The sequence below is a fragment of the Alosa pseudoharengus genome, unplaced genomic scaffold (genome assembly GCF_046254945.1).
Source record: "Alosa pseudoharengus isolate Yale_2024_CS ecotype anadromous, Long Island Sound unplaced genomic scaffold, YU_APseudo_1.1 YU_APseudo_1.1_scf_22, whole genome shotgun sequence".
In the NCBI taxonomy this organism is placed as follows: domain Eukaryota; kingdom Metazoa; phylum Chordata; class Actinopteri; order Clupeiformes; family Clupeidae; genus Alosa; species Alosa pseudoharengus.
The window spans coordinates 16563966-16582958 of NW_027468680.1; the positions used below are offsets into that span (position 1 = coordinate 16563966).

At 44.4% G+C, this 18993-nt stretch overlaps 3 protein-coding genes across 3 annotated transcripts in view; all 3 read right to left on the reverse strand.

Moving 5' to 3' along the window:
• Nucleotides 1-12116, reverse strand: part of ttc7b (tetratricopeptide repeat domain 7B) — a 55896-nt gene extending 43780 nt beyond the window's left edge. Inside the window, exons 1-2 of the mRNA XM_076300140.1 lie at nt 11981-12116; nt 9417-9571 (exon numbers count right to left, since the gene is read on the reverse strand). Of these exons, the coding sequence (XP_076156255.1) occupies nt 9417-9571; nt 11981-12101 (276 nt within the window). The 5' untranslated portion in view covers nt 12102-12116. The remainder of the gene's footprint in view (nt 1-9416; nt 9572-11980) is intronic.
• Nucleotides 12117-12675: 559 nt separating this feature from the next.
• LOC143139935 (breast cancer metastasis-suppressor 1-like protein-A) lies at nt 12676-16519 on the reverse strand. The gene is made up of 11 exons (XM_076300782.1): nt 16465-16519; nt 16052-16192; nt 15870-15960; nt 15480-15607; nt 15314-15393; nt 14981-15077; nt 14600-14689; nt 14349-14413; nt 14152-14191; nt 13857-13998; nt 12676-13523 (listed from the first exon to the last, which is right to left on the reverse strand). The coding sequence occupies exons 2-11, from the start codon at nt 16185-16187 to the stop codon at nt 13406-13408; spliced, it is 987 nt and encodes a 328-aa protein (XP_076156897.1). The 5' UTR covers nt 16188-16192; nt 16465-16519; the 3' UTR covers nt 12676-13405.
• A 1675-nt stretch (nt 16520-18194) lies between these two features.
• Nucleotides 18195-18993, reverse strand: part of gphna (gephyrin a) — a gene marked incomplete in the record, with an annotated part of 65532 nt that continues 64733 nt past the window's right edge. The window contains 1 exon segment of the mRNA XM_076300783.1: nt 18195-18571. Coding sequence (XP_076156898.1) covers nt 18438-18571 — 134 coding nt within the window.

The window sequence follows — 18993 nt, forward strand, 5'->3', positions numbered from 1 at the left end:
AAAAGGAAATCATGAAGGCAACAGTAGTTCCCACTACTGACCATTTATAAACTGATGGCACAGCCATAGGCACAGCACTAGCCATAGGCTATATTTGAGTGGAGCTGGCAAACGTCTGGTCTTCAATCAGCCAAAGAGGACACATGTAACTCCTCTCCTAGTTACTCTCGACTGGCTCCCTATAGTGGCCAGAATTAAATTTAAATCTCTAACTTTGGCCTATAGAACACTGACTGGATCTGGTCCCTGCCATCTTAATTCAATGATCAAAATATATATATTCCCAACCGGCCACTATGGTCTTCTGATGAGCGTCTGTTGTGTGCTTTTATGTACTTTTTTCCATTATTTTTTATTTTTAAACTATTCTTTGACTATTGCACTTCTATGATTGTTATGCTTTGACCATTGCCCTTCTATGATTTTATTAGCTATTCCTGTTTGCTTGTGTTTATGTAAAGCACATTGAATGAGTGTGTATGAAATGCGCTACATAAATAAAGTTGACTTGACTCTCTAGCAAATGTGACATAGGGAGTTGAGACTCAGCAATCCTCAATAACTTTCCCACCCCCTTCCTAGCATCACTGCCCTAACTTGGTCTGCATTTACACTTTTAACAATTTTATTTTTCAGGCATGAAAAGAAATTACATTAGACTGAATGCAAAAACATTACACTGAATGATGAAACTTCTACTTCAGCATATATCGTGTGGGCTGTTAACTGGCCACCCGTATCAAACCTTAGTCAATAATAATGTTAATCACAATTATTCACAACACATACCTACTCTTGCCATGAAAGGGTAAAACAACTGAATATTAACTTGCTACAGCAGCATAGAGGCCTTCAGGGATCCTTTTGATGATCCACAGACTCACAAATCAGTTTTTGTTACACTGAATGACCTCAAATTAACTGTGTTTTTGGGACAAAAGTCCCTTGGCATTATTTGTTATTATGACAAAGGCAACATTAATTTAAAACATGGTAAGAAAACATGCTTTGAAAATTGTTTATTTAATTGTGATATCGAAGTGTGGGCCACTACTCTGAATGACTATTTTGTAGTTTGCAACATCATTTTACCCTTATTTTGACTTTATTTTACCAAATATTATTTTAAGTGTTAAAGTTGATCTCGTAGTGTCATTCAATATTATATTATATACATTTCATTTGATGCATAATTATATCAATTCAATATTATACATGATTTATCACACTGAATGTATGTTACATATAATACGATTTAATATAATATTTAGGGCTGTCAAAATAACTGATTAATTTCGATTAATTAATTTGAGAAAAAAATAACTGATTAAAAAAAATAACGCAGATTAATCGATTCCGTATGACCTTTGACCCCGAGCCGTTGTAGTCAGTAACCATTAGACTGTAAATGAAGGAGAGAGAAGAAAATGTGCTGCCAAGATCATTGATTGGAACATTTACTTTTAAAAAACAGCCTGATGGTGTTGATAAAAATAAAGTGTTGATTAAAATAAAGTCCTCTGCAATGTCTGCAGCAAGGAATTTGCATATCACCGAAGTTCATCAACTCTAAAGTCGCACATTAATGCAAACAAATAGTGTTGACATTGAGGGGAGTGTTAATTTATTTTCATTGTGTCCCCTAGGTTATATCTGTGGCCTGAAATACCTTGTATGTGAAAAACAACTTCTTCCCGAAGCACTTTTGAATTTATTTCCTCTGCATATTAGGTCATATCATAGATTATTATGGCCATTATTAAAATAATAATAAAAGAGTTTTTGAACTTAAATGTCACTAATGCTGATTATGCACTGATTTATTTGAATTTAAATATTTAAAATACTTTCACAGCAAAAATTATATATGTGATTAATTTATCCCTAAATATAATATAATATAATATAATATAATATAATATAATATAATATAATTGTGACCAAATTTAAACAAGTAAATCAGCCCCACATATGAGGGACCTGTCCCCTCATCTTGTCAGTAAAACCTTCAAAAAAAAACAAACATTGAATCCAGTTTTTCTATAGATGGCAAGTGACACCAAATTAACTAATCCAACAAATCGATGGTTACGTATGTAACCGCGGTTCTATGAATTTCGGATGACCGCCAGAGGCGGTGCTTTCAGCACCTGGATGTCCATCACATACGCATGTAGGTCGAGTGTTTGTACCAACAAAGTCACCTGTGACCGGGGTGACGTATGACGCAACGTCATGCACTTAAGGTGCTTTCACCCCGGAAGTGACCTCTTGGCAATCTTCTCGTCCCCCCTCCGAGTGACTGCCAAGCTCTGGCGGTCATCCGAAATTCATAGAACCGCGGTTACATACGTAACCATCGTTCTATTACATTTCTTCTGACCGCCAGAGGCGGTGCTTTCAGCACCTGGATGACACATACCAACAAGGTCACGAGGAGGAGAACTTACCTTTTTGACCCCTTAATGGCTTAAGAGAGTAGCGGTGACTAGCGGGTTACTTGCAGCCACGTTAACTCTGTAGAATCTTGCGAATGTGCAAGATGATGCCCATGATGCCGCCGCACAAATGTCGGACAGTGGCACCCCCCTTAGGGCCGCCCATGATGTCGCCACACTCCGGGTTGAGTGGCCGCGGACGGAGGCTGGGATTGGTAGGCCCCTGCCGTCATAGGCCTTGTAGACAACCTCGACAATCCACCTGGACAGTCGTTGTTTTGACAATGCCTGGCCGCGTCTTGGCCCTGAATGGCAGACAAAAAGTGATTCCGACCGCCGGAATCCAGTGGTTGACTGAATATATGCCCCTAGAGCACGGACTGGGCACAGCAAGGCTGTGTTTCCCTGCTGTTCATCCTCCCCAGTTGGAGGATCAAACGCGGCTAAATGGAGGGGTTGATTTACAAACGAAGAGGAGAAAGTCTTCGGTAAAAAAGATGGGTTAGGCCACAATGTGACCCCCGTTTCTCCCGGGGCCCATTGGAGGCACTCACGGCTGATTGATAGAGCGTGTAACTCCCCCACCCTCTTTGCTGATGCCATGGCCAACAGAAAGGCAGTCTTCAATGATACCCATTTAACCTCTGTGTTCGCAAGAGGTTCAAATGGGTGCCGGCACAGTGCCTCCAACACCAATGGTAGGTCCCAGGAAGGTGTCTGGCTCCGCTGTGGCGGCCTGAGTCGCTGTGTCCCCCTCAGGAAACGAGTCACCAGTGTGTGGGAGCCCACGGTGACGCCATCCACCTTGTTGTGGCTGGCAGATATTGCCGCGGCATAAACCCGGATGGTGGCTGCAGCCAGGCCCCCGTCAAAACGAGACTGCAAGAATCCGAGAATTGTCGGTACTGGACAACTGGTCGGCTCCTCCCCGCGGGCCCGGCACCATTCCACGAAGAGCTTCCACCTGTTCGCGTAGAGCGCATTAGTGGAAGCCGCCCGCGAGTTGTTGATGGTATAAACAACTGCTGGGTCGCAAGCACCTAGCAGAGGCTCAGGCCCCTCAGTGGCCATACCCATAACTGTAGGCGCGCTGGATTCGGGTGCCAGATCTGTCCCCCCAGTTGTGAGAGGAGGTCCGCACGAACGGGGAGGCGCCAAGGGCGTCCGACCAACAGCCCGTGCAACACTGGGAACCACAGCCTCCCGGGCCATCTGGGGGCTATCAGCAGCACCGTGTGGCCCTCCTGGGAGATCCTGTGGAGAATGGCACGGATCAGTGGAAGGGGGGGAAATGCGTACAAAAGCTGCTGGGGCCACTCGTGTGCCAGCGCATCCTGGCCTAAGGGGCTCGTTGCCTCTTCCAGGGAAAACCATAGGGGGCAGTGTGTAGAGCCTTGGGAGGCGAAAAGATCCACCTCTGCTCTGCCGTACCGCCGCCAGATGGCCTGCACCACCTCTGGGTGTAGCCTCCACTCCCCAGGATGAGGGCTCTGTCGGGACAAGAAGTCTGCTGCCGTGTTCCGAATGCCCGCTATGTGCATTGCCCTCAGGCTCAGCAAGCGGGGGCAGGCCCAAGACAGCAACTGGTGAACTAGTCTCAGGGATGACTGAGACCTCGTACTCCCCTGGTGGTTTATGAGGTAAACCACTGCTGTGTTGTCGGTCCTCACAAGCACATGCCTCCCCGACAGCACAGGAAAGAAGTGCCTGAGGGCAAGGAGAACTGCCTGAAGCTCCAACACATTTATGTGTCGGCGCCGCTGTTGGGGGTCCCACGAGCCGCGAACAGCCCTGCACTGCCAAACAGCACCCCAACCTGTCAAAGAAGCGTCGGTCGTTACGACCTCCCTGCGGGAGGGTATGGCACCAAGGGGAACCCCCTGAGTCAAGTATGCCCGGCTGTTCCATGGTCGTATGCACTGAATACACCTGGCAGTGACTCTCACCAGCTTGTGCCTGTCTGCTCTTGGATCCAACCCCAGTCTGTTGATCCACATCTGGAGCGGTCTCAACGAGAGGAGGCCTAGGGGGACAACGGCAGCAGCTGCCGTGAGCGTGCCCAGTAGTACCTGGAAGGAACTGAAGGTTTGCACTTGGCCTCTCCTGAACTGTCCTACCCGACTGAGGATGTCGTTCACCCGTTGGGGAGATGGGGTTGCCTGTCTCCTGCGAGAATCCAACTGGATACCAATGAACACTAGACGCTGACTGGGTGTCAACGTACTCTTCTCGAGATTTATCCTGAGTCCTAACCTGCCTGAGTGAGATATCAACAGAGATAGGTCCCTGAGCGAATCTGACTCTGTCTGAGACACTACCAACCAATCGTCCAGGTACGAGAGGATGAGCATACCTGTTTTTTGTAGTGGTGCCAGTGCTGCTGCCACGAATCTGGTGAAAATCCGAGGGGCCAGTGATATTCCAAAGGGGAGGACCCTGAACTGGTAGGCCCTTCCCTCGAACGCAAAGCGCAGGAACTGCTGGTGATGTGGTGCAATTGGTATGTGAAAATAGGCATCCTTGAGATCTATTTTCGTGAACCAGACGTCCTTCCCGATGGTCTGGAGGACGTCTGCTGTGCGCAACATATGAAATGTTAAGGTTTTGAGGTAGTTGTTTAATGACCTGAGATCCAATATGGGGCGAAGACCACCCCCTTTTTTTGGGATTATGAAATACGTGGAGTAGAAGCCACTGTTCAGTGAACATGGCTCTACGGGCTCTATTGCTCCTTTGTCTAGAAGGGCCCTGACCTCCTGACGCAGGGCCAGTGCCTTGGCCTCGTCCCTTACTGTTGTCATCCTGACCCCTGTGAACCTTGGCGGTCGGCGTTTGAACTGAATGCTGTAGCCCTCTGATAGGGTGTCCAGCACCCAGGGGTCTGATGTTAGCGCTTCCCAGCTCAACAGCTGTTGGCTGGTGAAGCGACCGACCGCCGGGACTGAGCCGTCACTGCCTGCCCGCTCGGCCCCTCCGGCTCCTGGAGGGGCGGCGGCTATATGTTGTGTCCTGCTGTGCCGGACGAGTGGTCTGTCTAGTGACGGGCCTGCGAAATCCCCCTGGTGGAGGTGGCCTTGACTGAGACACAGGCCGTGATATCACTTGGGCCCTGTCAGTCCCTGAGTAGGGTCTCTGCCGGTGAACAGGTGTGTGGTTTAAACTGGCAAATTGTTGCCTGACCTGTGTCGCCCGCAAACCGCGTTCCAGGGCCTGCTGCGCCGCAGGTCCGAACAGCTGTCCCGGCACAACCGGTAGAGAACGGAGGACCTTCCTGCTAGGCTCAGACAGCGAAGACTGGGCGAGCCATACCTGACGTCGCGCGAGTGTGAGAGAAGACATCACCCGCCCGAGCTCCCTTGACATATAGGCAAATGCCCGCAACGAGGCTTCACTGAGGGTTTGCGCTGATGGGTCGACCCCAGGAGACTGGAGGATCTGGGAGAGGGCTAAAACAAGATGGGACATAGAATTCCCTATACGTGCCATCCGTGCCGCCGCGTCATAACTCTTCCCGAGCAGGTCGTCCGTCAGGCGACATTGTGGCCATGGGCAGCGCACGTCTGGTCTCAACGCCTCATCGGGCGAGAGGATCAAGCCTGCCAATGTGGGTTCTATACTAGGCATCTTGTCGAGGCCACAGCTGGATGCGCCCTGCATATTAGCTAGTGCCCTACAATCACTAGGGAGATGGGAAAAACGCCTTGGGTCTGCCCAACATCGCTGTAGCTCTTCCATAAAGGGGGCTGACGGCGGGACACACAATGTAGTTGCAGTCGGGGTCTGCATGAAAAAAGCACTCTGCGCACCTGCCTCCGCGGGTGGTGCATCCACCCCTAGACGTGCCAGTGCTAACTGTATTGCTGGCCTTAGCCCTAGAGCCGGACCAGCAGCCGTGCTACCCAGAGAACCACCATCCTCTAGGGAGTTGGAGTCAGAGCCGTAAGATACCAGCTCTGCCACGTCCTCAGCCCACTCATCTACCGTCCTTAGACTCTCTGAGGCTCTGATGGAAAGCACATCATCCTCAGAGACACTTACTGCTGGGGACAGTACAGGGGGCGGTGGGCCGTGTGTTGAAGCACTTGTAGCGGAACCGCTAGCTGGCTGTACATCAGGACGCTGCAAACCCTCCAGTAGTGCCTTTATCTGAGCGAATTCCTCCGCCAAAAAGTCCACTTTCTGGGCCAAAGGGTCTGACTTAGTGCGCTTAGGAGCACTCCCCGTCTGTAGGTCTAGCACGCTTGCTTGCCTGCGTCTCTGTAATCTAGGGGACTGGCCAGGATCCGCCTGTGCACAGGCCAATGGAGATCCTGCAGCTCCCTCTAGGCCGGCCAGTCTGGCGGCGCGGGCAGCCAAACTCAAACAACAACAGTCTACACAAGCCCTCTCCGTCAGCCCTTGTCTAAGGTGGTCTACACCAAGGCAACGGGGGCAGCGGTCGTGACCGTCATCAGGCTCCAGGGAGGCCGAGCACTCGGCGCACACCATAAACATGCCGCAATTAAGTAAATAAACAAGGTCACCGTTACTGACAATGGGCACTCGGCCCAGTCCAGCTGCGGATAGAGCGAAATGCACTCGTTGCAGCACGAACTACAGTTACAAGCGAAAACCACAAACTGAAATTGTAATCAGACAGCTAACAACCGCTGTCTATTATAAAGCTGACTTGAAGAATGAAAGCGAGTAACCGCTATCCACAATCGCTAAGTTATATTTAAACCAACACAAAATACAAGACACCTAGTGTCATTCAAAGCACAGAAGATCAGCAATAATGCCGGGCTAATGTTAGCCAAATTAAATAACTGAACCCCGTCTCGAGTTCAAATACCAGTTTAGACAGTAGCCTGCGAAAATCTGGTCGGAGGCACCTAGGAATGCCGGCGAGGCCACCGATATCCTAGGCTAAGCCAGCTAACAGTTAACGAGAGGGCAAATTTCCTTCGACGTCAACCTAGAGCGAAACCACTCGTGGACGCGTCAATAATTTAGAAACCCAAGCACTTACCTTGATGAAATGTACAGCAATCGCAGTCTTAAGAGGGCGAAAACGCAGCTCCAACCCGTAAAGGGTTACAAGACTCCTAGCGATTGACTCGAACACCTACGTCCATACGAGAAGATGACAAGAGGTCACTTCCGGGGTGAAAGCACCTTAAGTGCATGACGTTGCGTCATACGTCACCCCGGTCACAGGTGACTTTGTTGGTACAAACACTCGACCTACATGCGTATGTGATGGACATCCAGGTGCTGAAAGCACCGCCTCTGGCGGTCAGAAGAAATGTAATAGAACCAGCAGTCCATCCACCAACCACAGTGTATCTGCTAGGGATGGGCAGAACGAGGCTTTGTGAAACAACGAAACGTTCGAAGCAATTGCGCCGGAATGTGTCGAGGTTTCGAAACAATCCGACACCCGTAACTCCATGTTAGCAAAACTAGCCACTAGATGTCACCATCACATTTTGACCGTGAAGCACAACTGCTTCAGACGAAGAATATAAATAGCCAACATGGAACGCACGATTTCGTCCACAGCTACGTGGTTGAGTGGTTTACACACTTGCATTCGGCCGGAGCGTCCGGTGTTCTATTCCCTACTGGTGCTTAGAAATTTCAGACTATATCCCTTCAATAACAAGAATATTTTTATATCTGCCAGTTAGATGTTTTGTTATTTCAGTTTCATAGTACATTATCCTTTGGAATATGCTGGAGAGGAAAATGCTACAATGGTTTTAAAATGTAGGCTATGCTTATGGCCCAGGGTTTTTTTTGGGAACATGTTGTAGGGAAATAAAGGATACATGCGTTAGACTAAACAGGTACAACATGGGAAAAATAAACAACACATTTTTTGTATGTCAACATACATTTTTATTTAGGAATAACAGTTGTTCTGCCGTCTTGGCATTTAATCTGTTTCTTGTTTTTGAATAAACCTCCCCAGCCTTGGAAAAAATTCTTTCACAAGGCACACTTGTTGCTGGCATGAACAAATATTTTTTGGCCATCACAGTTAGGTTTGGATAAACCACTCTCCTCTCCTGCCAGTATTTCAAAGGGTCAGCTGTTCTTGAAATAAAGGCATCAGTCATATATTTTTTTACTTCTGCTACTATCTAAATATTAACGTCACTAAACTATATCTATCTAAACTTTCGCTCACTGTCTGTCTCTAGCCTGTCAACTAATCTATATCACTAACCTATCAATCACAAGAATGCACTATAAATCTATAAATCGCTATATCTCTATATGTCTCTATGTCGCTATATCTCTCAAAATCTCTCTCCTCACAAAAAACCCACAAAGATAGGATGTGTTTGAATGACTTTTAAGCATTCTGGGACTTTGTAATTTAGATCAAACAGGTGTTTACTCGGGTAATTGGCTCGCGCGGTAAGGTCCAAACCAAATTGAAACACCACGAAGCCATGGTCACGTGACATGGGCGTTTTGAACCACACTTCGAAACACTGTTCGAAACACTTGCGTTTCGGAAGCTCGACACTGTTTCGAAACGTCAGCTTCGAGCGTCACATCCCTAGTATCTGCACTCATAGCCCTTTAATCTAGAGGACCAGATGATGTTATCTGCTACACATTCTGCGCATGAGCACGCATGTTACGCCTCATTTAAATGTCTTGGTCTTGTTGTGAATTTCATAAATGCATTCTGTGGTTCCTTCTAAGGTTATGAGGTTTAAACGGCCTATGTCTCATATGGAATAAAGCACTGCAGTAAATTCCAGTAACCATTCTCTAGCGTTCTACCCAAGGTTTATTTCTCAAACCTTATGAGGTCAAAAAAAGGTGAAGACACACACACACACACACACACACACACACACACACACACACACACGGACACGGACACGGACACGGACACGGACTAAACCCAGCTGACACAGGGTTAGTATAAATCTGGTATTAATCCAGTAATCCTGCCCCGTGCCAGACGCTCCTAACCTTGAGGTTTCCCCGGTCCAGCGCAGCCGTCAGGTGCTTGCGGACCTCCACCAGACGGGGTCGGTTGCCACGGGGACTGGCGTCCTGCTTGATGGGGTTGTCCTTGAGGAACTGCTGGAGCTTGGACTCCCCAAGCAAGAGCTCACCCAGGTCATCTGCACACAGTCCACATACACACACAGAGAGTTAGAGGATGTGCAATAATAAGCATGTAAACTTAACTAATTACAATGATACAATGATTACAATCCAACCAGTAGAAAGCGGCTGAAGTGCCCTTGAGCAAGGCACCTAACCCCTCACTGCTCCCCGAACGCCGCTGTTGTTGCAGGCAGCTCACTGCGCTGGGATTGGTGCGTGCTTCACCTCACTGTGTGTTCACTGTGTGCTGAGTGTGTTTCACTAATTCACGGACTGGGATAAATGCAGAGACCAAATTTCCCTCACGGGATCAAAAGAGTATATATACTTATACTTATACTGATACTTAGAGCAACATCAAACAGGTAAAGAAATTAAAATATCAAAAATGTATGCAATGCACAATACCAAATTTGAAAATAAGATCTGAATTTCAAGCCTAGCTACTGCTTATCCTTGCAGGCACTAATATATAATAAGTTCAAAATGACCAATGTTCAGTCTGTTCAGGCTGGTATGGAAGTAACTTTAATCACTGCTAATTCACTGACCAGCTAAAACATCAGCTTTCGTAACTAGCCTAATGGCAAGTCACTGGCACATACTGGAACTACAGAAGCGCAATAGTCAGTCGGTACAGTATGGCAGGACTGGTTTGGGACATTAGCCAGGGTACTAAGATTACCATCACCTCTCCTACCACAAGGTTGGAAAACACTCAGGTGCTCCTAAGGGGATCACAGGTTTACTAAAAGCAATTCTGTACACAGTCTCATTGAAGACTTCACACCAGCCTGCTACTTCCCTCCGAGGGTATGCTGAGCTAAGTGAAATCAGTTGGTGGGGGAAGAAGAGAAAACAATTTGAGAGGTTGTAGTTTTCTTGGAATGGACAAAGAGTTGAATTCAGGTTACAAGGCTGGTGAAAATACTATGGCTCAGAGAAACAGTCTGGCTGGCATTTACTGTAGGCACATTAAGCAGTCTAACAAACACCTCTGAAAATCTGAACTCCTGTGTTTTGCAAGGAGCTGTTTCAGACCAAATGGGTTTCATTCAGTGACGTCTAATCAACTTCTAAGCAACTGGCTTCCATTTCAAAACACTGTTTGGCCAGAATGCTTAAGTAATGCTAATCCTGGCACAAAACTCCGGAACATTGTAGGCCTATCAATAGTACAAGGCTTATTCAATGTCTGTGAGATTGGGTTGCCAAGTGGCTACTGTAAGCAGCTTTGAATAAAATAGTCTGCAAAATTACACGTTTCCCATCACTGTGTTCTTTGACAGTCTGCAGCCCATATCATATCCAACCACCCTAGCCCACAGATCCCTACCCATTCCATGCCTCCCGACTCCCCATCCACACAGTACACACACAACACAGGCAAACGAAACACTCAAACTGGACCAGGAAGAGTAGGTGCATCACTGTAGCCTACAATGAGATCAATATGGCCCTAGCCCAACAGTATGTCACGTGAGTCATGGGCTGGCCGCACATCAGTTATGATGGGTGCATTCCATTTCCGATTAGCCCAAAATGCCATAACTTTCTCAATGTTAAGCTTTGTGTGCGTCCACGAGTCTCTTAATCTACATTAAGACCTGTTTACGTGTGGAGGTACTCAAGAAGTACGTCACGAGGACGACACCCTACTATACATTTAGCTACAGTAGGTCCACCGGAGTTAATGTTTACATTCTGCTTGAATGTAAGCATCCTGACCATACCATACCAAATAAAATTGTTACATATTTCTATGTAAGTTATCTACACCCTGCACTCAAGAAAGTTAAGCTAATATAGTTCCGTACACTTAAATACTTTGTATTCAGAACATTTAGTCGGTGTTAAATAGGACATTCAACTAACATTATCTCTTCACTTAAGCATTTTGTATCGAATCTCAACCTCTGACTTCTGGCCACCAAGACTGATGTTTTTAGTTATTGGAAAACAAAACACCCAAACTATACCAACGACCTGAATGAATACAGTCACTACTACCATGGGTTACTGGCTGCACAGCACAACTTTGGATATGGCAAACCCCGTCATCTAAGCTAAATGTCAAAATTCCCTAAAACAGGAAACGTAACGTTTACGTTACTTGCTAACGACTCACCCGTCCTATGCCGATGGTATTGCACTAACGTTACTCATTTCCAATACAGTAAACCTTCGAACATGAATCCTGAAATGGGAACATGAAAGTATACGGACAGCTAAATCCAGAAATATTTCTCCTTATTCCTGCTTAACCTTACTTACTGCTTCCCAGACAACTAGAATAACTAGCGATAGCTTACTAGCTAGCAAGCTAATGTTGTTGGCGAGGCAGGGCAGGTAAGCTAGCAAGCTAGCTGTCTATCTTGTTAGCTAGAGATGTAAATATTCATTCGTAAATCTTTGAAACCAACCGTTTGATATTAGTTTAGCAGACAGCTGTCGCACAAGTTCCGGTATCTTGTCCCATTGTCCTTCTGAACGGCATCTCTCTATTTCTGTCTCTAGTCGTGACCCAGACTTTCTGGCTGTCATCTTTCTCCTCTCCAAATCAAGACCACAACACAGCGCTAGGCAAGAGCTGCGGCAGCTTGAGTTCTAAACAAGACGAAAACAGCGACATCTACAGAAACCTTCCATTGAATTACAATGCAGTAAGATGCAATTTCATTCATGCAGAGCCAGTACCCTATTAGCAATTTTATAATTCAAGTATCATTCGTCCAAGTGCTTGCGACGTCAAATTGTCCATTAGACAAACATTAAACATTCCCACGACTTCTGTTTTTCTCTAATCAGACTTTATTTCCTTTTTCACTTTTACAAGCAGAAATATGTTTACCGAGAATATACAGGTATAGGAAACTTCTGGTCTGACATACTGATAAACAGAATAATAATAATAAAAAAACTGCTACACAGTTAACTAACCAAGATACAAGATACAGAGGTAAATCTGGCAGGAAAATAAAGTCGAGCTGGCACAATATAACAAAATGTACGTACACTTGTGAGCTCAAAAAATGAACAGGGGAGGGAGACATTTCTCCTTGGCAATCACTTCCTTACGACCAAACTAATATTATTTGACACACTAATTGACTACATATTTAAAAATGCATCGGTTTAAGGCATCACTTCTGTACAGTATGAATGAAACAAAAACATTTCATTTGTATTCAAAGATTTGTGTGAATCCACACATTATATATGCCAGACAGGCTGTATGGAGAATACAAAATTTAAAATATGGAAGTGAGGTGAAAGGGGAGATGGGAAAGAAAGGTGTGGGGAGATGGGAAAGAAGTTCAGTTCATATATGACCACACAAATAAACATATACAAATATCCATCCACACTACGGTACCATGAGACTTCATGAAACATACAGAAACACAAGAGCTTAAAAATAAGTCAGACATATTAATACATCATGGTTGGTAGTACAGTTTTTCTGTAAACTGTGGTAAATTGTCAGAGTAAACAGTTGCTTGTAGAAGACAGAAAATACCTTACAGTACTATGGAGCATGCATACATTTCAACCGTTCCTCACACTCACACTCCTTTTGTTCCTTATTACTGTGAAGTAAAAAAAATGATTTTTTTGGCAGTCACCAACCCATCTCATTTAGCTCTTGAATAAAAAATATACATAAAAGTTCTCACAGTAAACCCACTAAAGTCTTAATACATGATAGGCTGGACATAGAAAGGGCCGGAATGAAAACACTGTTTGGCAGTCCTCTGTTGAAGTCGTGCAGAGTTCTCCCAGGCAGTGGGAGTGGGAGAGATGGCAGTGAAGTAGAGAGATTGCTGGATAGAAGACTCCTTGAATATCTATGAGTGTTTGATGGTATATCTGCCTTTCTGCAACTGGGAAATGTACAGCTTGGACTTACTGCCATCCAGGCGCTTGAACCACACCTCGTCATGGTTAATGGTGGTGATTATGGCACTAGGGTGGAGAGAGTTCAGATGAAGGAATTGAAATCAATCCTTAACTCATGACTTTGTCTTGATTTTTAAAATCATGACTAACTTATAAGTGGTTCACATTACTTTACTTAACTTAAATCACATTACTTAACTTTATACTGCTTTTTCAAATATGCCCCATTACATTTTCCATGGTTTATTCTTCAAGGGCCCAAAAAACTAAATATTCTGACTGACTAGCAGTGTTGGTGATATTCAAATACACATAAACATTTACAGTCAGGTTAGCATTTCACATTCAGACCCAACATGCTAAAGGGTTGGGGGATAAAGGGAATGCGCAGCAGCTCACCTTGTAGGATACTCGTCCTTCTTATCAATGCATATGCTCTGGCCTCGACAATACCACTCCCCGTCGTAATACAAACGTCCATCCTCCGACCTGGCCGTGTGGTGCGGTTGCGGATGAAGCTTCTCAGGCTTGACCAAGGGCACTATAAAGGTCATGTGAAATAATGTTATACATATGACACAGCATCATACAAGGCTTACAATGGGTTTGTGCCATATTCAGTACGTGATTTATGCAATGTTATAGGGACACTTATACCCCTAATGCAATAAGTAAGCATAAGGAGAGGACCTACCATCAGCCTTGACTCTGTGAGGGCCAAGTGTAGCCATAGCCTGCAAAGTATCATAGTGCAAAGACGAAAATCAATTACTGATGCCAATGATCCAATGGTGCACACAATGTATGTGTCTGAAATGTGCTGATCACATCACAAATATATATTGCTTAGCTGGGAAAGTACATTACAGTACGTGTTTGTGAATAGATTACCTTTCTGATTGCTGTCCAATCCTCCAAAATGTCTAAATCTTGCAGCATGTACACAATATATGGTCGTAACAATGTTAAAGAAAAGCAACACATGGAATAAAGTGGCAGTAGTTGAAACATCCAATCACAGAGTAACTAGCACACTTATATCTCAGTTCAATGAAACTCAAATGAAGAATAGAAAAAGACTGAATTTGCAATTTGACCAGCATTGAGCGCTAAGCACCCAGTGAGTTTCTGAGAGAGGATATCGGAGACGACCACAGGCTTCCTCTTCTTGTCGGGACTGAAGGGGTCTCTCCTCTTACTCCTTCTGGACTGAAGCTCATCATTCCACAGTTCTGTTAGAAGAAGAACATTGAAATACACTGGTCAATAGAGTGATATGATGCAAAATATATTACATTGAGATTGCAAATGTTTACTTAACACCATGACATATCAATAATATGGTCTCTGCTGTGGTTTTATACAATCTTTTCATAAACTCACATTCTGCGTGTTTTTACAGAACAAGTTCTGCATGTGTTTATTTCAGAATCAATGTAAACTCAAAATGAGTGCTAAACCTTTCCTGCAGGAGGTCTTCCTTCAGTGTCCATCCCATACAAGTGTAAGCTTGACTACAGTACCTGAGGTGATGTCGATGCTGTGTCGGTCTTCCTCGAGCCGCCGAATCTTCTCCTCTAGCTCACTCTGAACCGTGTCTAGCAGGAGGAGCTTCTCGCTCTGAGGGAGAAAGAATGGAAGGTGCGGTCATTCATGAACTAATTCTGCGTTATGTTGTTAGGTCTATTTTGTGTTTATCTTAATGTCTCTTGTCTCCAACAATAATTCCCTACTACAACTACTCCGAGCTCTAAAAAGTGAGGACCGTGCAAATATAGTTCCACAATTAGAAATGACCTGAAAGGGTGGCCACCAGTGAGAATCTACAGTTCTGTAGTATGAACATATTCTCTCACCTCCCAGTGCTGGTAGGCAGCTTGTGTTTCACACTCATACTTATTCTTCACAGAGTCCAAACACAGCTCCTTATAGATCCCTGTCATTAACAAAATAACAAATATCAAATGCAGCAAGTAACAGACATTGGCACATCATCACCTCCTACAGGCATGCAAACCTTACCAGCAACTTTCATTCTGATCTGCATGTTCTCTTGCAAAGCAGCAAGTGGCTCAAGGTATTCTGGAGCTTTGCCCGACAACACCTCCTGTAATTTGGCATCCACTTGACTCAACCTTTCCTTGTACAATCTAAAGAGAGAAACACGTTCACTCAGCATTTAAAAACACAATCTATGAAACGTGCATGTAACTGAGAGCAACTGACATTCTGAACAACTGCTTTATTCCTATTCTTTTTAGATGTGTTATTTTCGGCGGAAAGGATGACACATTGACTTATTAATGCACGTTGGCATGCGGGTTGTTGAACACCGCTGTCAACGTCACGTTTGGTAAATTCAATGCACATCTCCAAATTCTGTCACGAGTGTCATGATAAGTGATGTCTTACTGGTCTTTCAGGTCGCTGAACTGCTTCTCGAGATTGGTCATCTCATCCAGGCATTCCACCCTTCTGCGCTCGCAGTCTTCATCGTCCATCTCTGCGATAGGAAGATTCAAACATACAGTAGCATTAGGCTACATTACCTTGTCTGTTTACGATGCCTAACGATAACGTGAACGTAAAGTTACCCGAGCTGTCTCCATCCTCTGACACTGATGAGGTCTCCGAGTCCTCTTCGTCTGAACTGCTGCCCTCCTGCTCCGGATAGTCCACCTCCATCTCCTCATGGTTGTTCTCTTTCTTTTCTCTCGAGTGCACTGGCATTGTTGCTAAAAACAGATAAACGTGATAAGCAATACTGAACAGCAGCCACGTATACCGAGGTTGTTTTTAGCGGGTATCTGGTTAACGCTAGCTTGCTAGTCTTGAAGCAGTGATACCCAAACGTGGAGGTATGAATATGAATAGATAATTCCAAAGAAGCACTACAAATCAGGAACGCGCAAGATAATCTGTAAACAATTTAACAGAGATAAGAAAAGTCGGGAATGTGTATAAAACACATTACACCAGACAATCCACACACATGCACTTTCATTACCTTGTAGTTGTTTTCGTAGTGAAAAGGCCAGCGATCCAATCACAAAGGGGGCAAGTTTTCTTCGGTTGTTGCTTAGACAGAGAGCCACACGATTGAGCTTCAACATTGCCATCATGTGGCCCGGAATGAGATCCTTGATTTTACTGTCTATGATTGACAGTTGCGAGAAGAGCACAACACATCCACCCAGTCAGCCTCCATGTTCGATTGGTTGGTTCGATATGGCTAAAGGCAGCAAACATCTTAATATATTTTCAATTACAGTATGATGGACATTTCTACCATCATCTTTCCATTAGCCATTTAATTCCATTAAATTAAAGTACGCAATCTCACCTTGCTGGTAGCCTGGAGAATGAAGCAGGTGCATAATGCATGCAAATAATAATAAAAAACGTTAATTCAGAAGATGTGCAAATGTTGACCATGTAAGCATCAAATTAGACAAAAATCACCATTCCTCTTGTAAAGTTCTTTCGAAATAAAATAGGCAAAACATAACACAAGAAGCAGAGACGAGTATGTTTATGTAATGATCAAGGTTTTAATTTTCTCTCATCAGTTTTAATATCATTACAGAAAATGTCATTATAGTACAGAGTTTTTTTTGTTTTTGTTTTGTTTTTCTTTAAGGAGTTCATCCTCATCCTCAAGTATATTCATAGGAGTGCTGGTCATATATCTGTACAATATCACCCATAATTTTTACTGTACAGTTTTCTTTTTTCATATATATATATATATATATATAATTATATATATATTAATATATATATATATATATATATATATATATATATATATATATATATATATATATATATATATATATATTTGAATAAGTTTTTAAAAAAGGTTTTCAGCGCTTAAATAAGCTGTTTCCTTCAGTGTTTTTTTTTCTTCTTTTTTAACTTTGAACCAAACAAAAGATCTCCGTTGACCCCCAGGGTGTCGGCTGACTGAGTCGGGGAGGGGCCTGGGAAGAGGGGAAGGAGGAGAGAGAGGACTGGTGAGGAGGGTGAGGCTTGGGACTTCAGTGAGGTGATAAGGTCACGGCGTCCACAGTGAGGATTCCCAGGTGGGATAGGCAACCTGCGGTGTGGGTGATAGTCCTCCACATGCATCAGTCTCCGAACACATCGTGACCTGTGCAGAGCTCTTCCATAAACTGCCGGTGACCATTTCCTGACCCATACAACCCCACCCATTCCCACCCAACTGTCTGTGCCCCCCCACCCCACCCCAAATTCCCCTGACCCAGACCCCTCCCTGACTGTTGGCACTGTGCACATGAACACGACTCACAAGATAAAGGACAAGCAAAGCTGTTGGGATGGACGCCTTTAGACGACCCTCATGGTCCTACATAGCTGTGGCACACGGCTGTGGCTACATCCAGTGGCAGACCGCTCTCCGCCACCTTCCTTGGTTCCTCCCCATCCCCCCCCCCCCCCCATTTCAAAAATGACCCCCACTCACTGTTGTCCTTCCTCCAAGGTCTGGAAATAAGCGTTTCAATGAACTCGTCAGGAGTCTACAGCTTTCTACTAAAATGCTACTGCTATCTATAAGGGCTAGAGTTGAACACACAAAGCAATTGCGATGAAAGAGAACAGAGTTGCTTAATAGAATGATGATGATGATATTCATAATAATAATCATAATAATATATTACAGAATAAATCTTATATATTATATATATATATATATATATATATAGTCTTATTTTAAAAGGTATATTTTCATTTCTTTCTTTGAAATAATAAGGATTTTCTTTTCTAATTAACATTTCCATAAACCATTTGTTTGCTTCAGTGAGTTGTCGATTACCCTCAATCAACTTCAGTTGGTCAAATCAGTACAAACTTGCTGTGCCATTGCATATTACAGAATAGTAATGATATGTGGACATGCACCACTTCCACTTTCTCTTGTCGTTCCTCTGTCTCGCTGTCCGCACCCTGGGGACAACATCATAGCCGTCCAATCACCATGACGTCCACCACCTCTCCTTTGTGCAGCTCCACGTATTGCTCGGTTTTAGGCGGCAACATTAGCAGACCATTGGCACTGCGCATACTCATTAACCGGCTGCTCATTTGATTCCCTGCAGAGAGATGGAGAGAATGACAGAGAAAAAGAGAGAGAGAAAGAAAGGGAAAGTGAAATATGTGAGATAAGTTAGAGAAATGAGAAATAAAGAGATAGAGAGAAGTACACACTTTTGTTTTTGAGTTTCATGATTGAATGCAACTTGATGGGAACCACTTAGTTTGCCATGTCTGTGACTAATGTGACACTGCTTCAGAACAACATTGATGTGAAAAGGTTATTCGGGGGCAAAAATATGTCCCAAATAATTTAACAAGATTTAACAAGTTAGTGGACTTTCATTTGGTGTGTCCTCTTCAAGTCATTACTGTCATACACATACATCAGCTTGCCCAACCACAACCCATTAACGCAACCTCAAATCAACTAACACAAGGTTAAATAAATGATACGATTATACTGATTAGTAAGGACTTC

Bases quoted from the DNA above. Each gene is read 5' to 3' on its own strand.
- LOC143139935 (XM_076300782.1), bottom strand. From the start codon at position 16,187: ATGCCAGTGCACTCGAGAGAAAAGAAAGAGAACAACCATGAGGAGATG. The intron at 14,414-14,599 runs ATATCCTCTCTC...TAACATTGTTAC, and splicing joins GAAGCCTGTGGTCGTCTCCG to GACCATATATTGTGTACATG. The intron at 13,524-13,856 runs GTGAGCTGCTGC...TCTCCACCCTAG, and splicing joins AAGGACGAGTATCCTACAAG to TGCCATAATCACCACCATTA.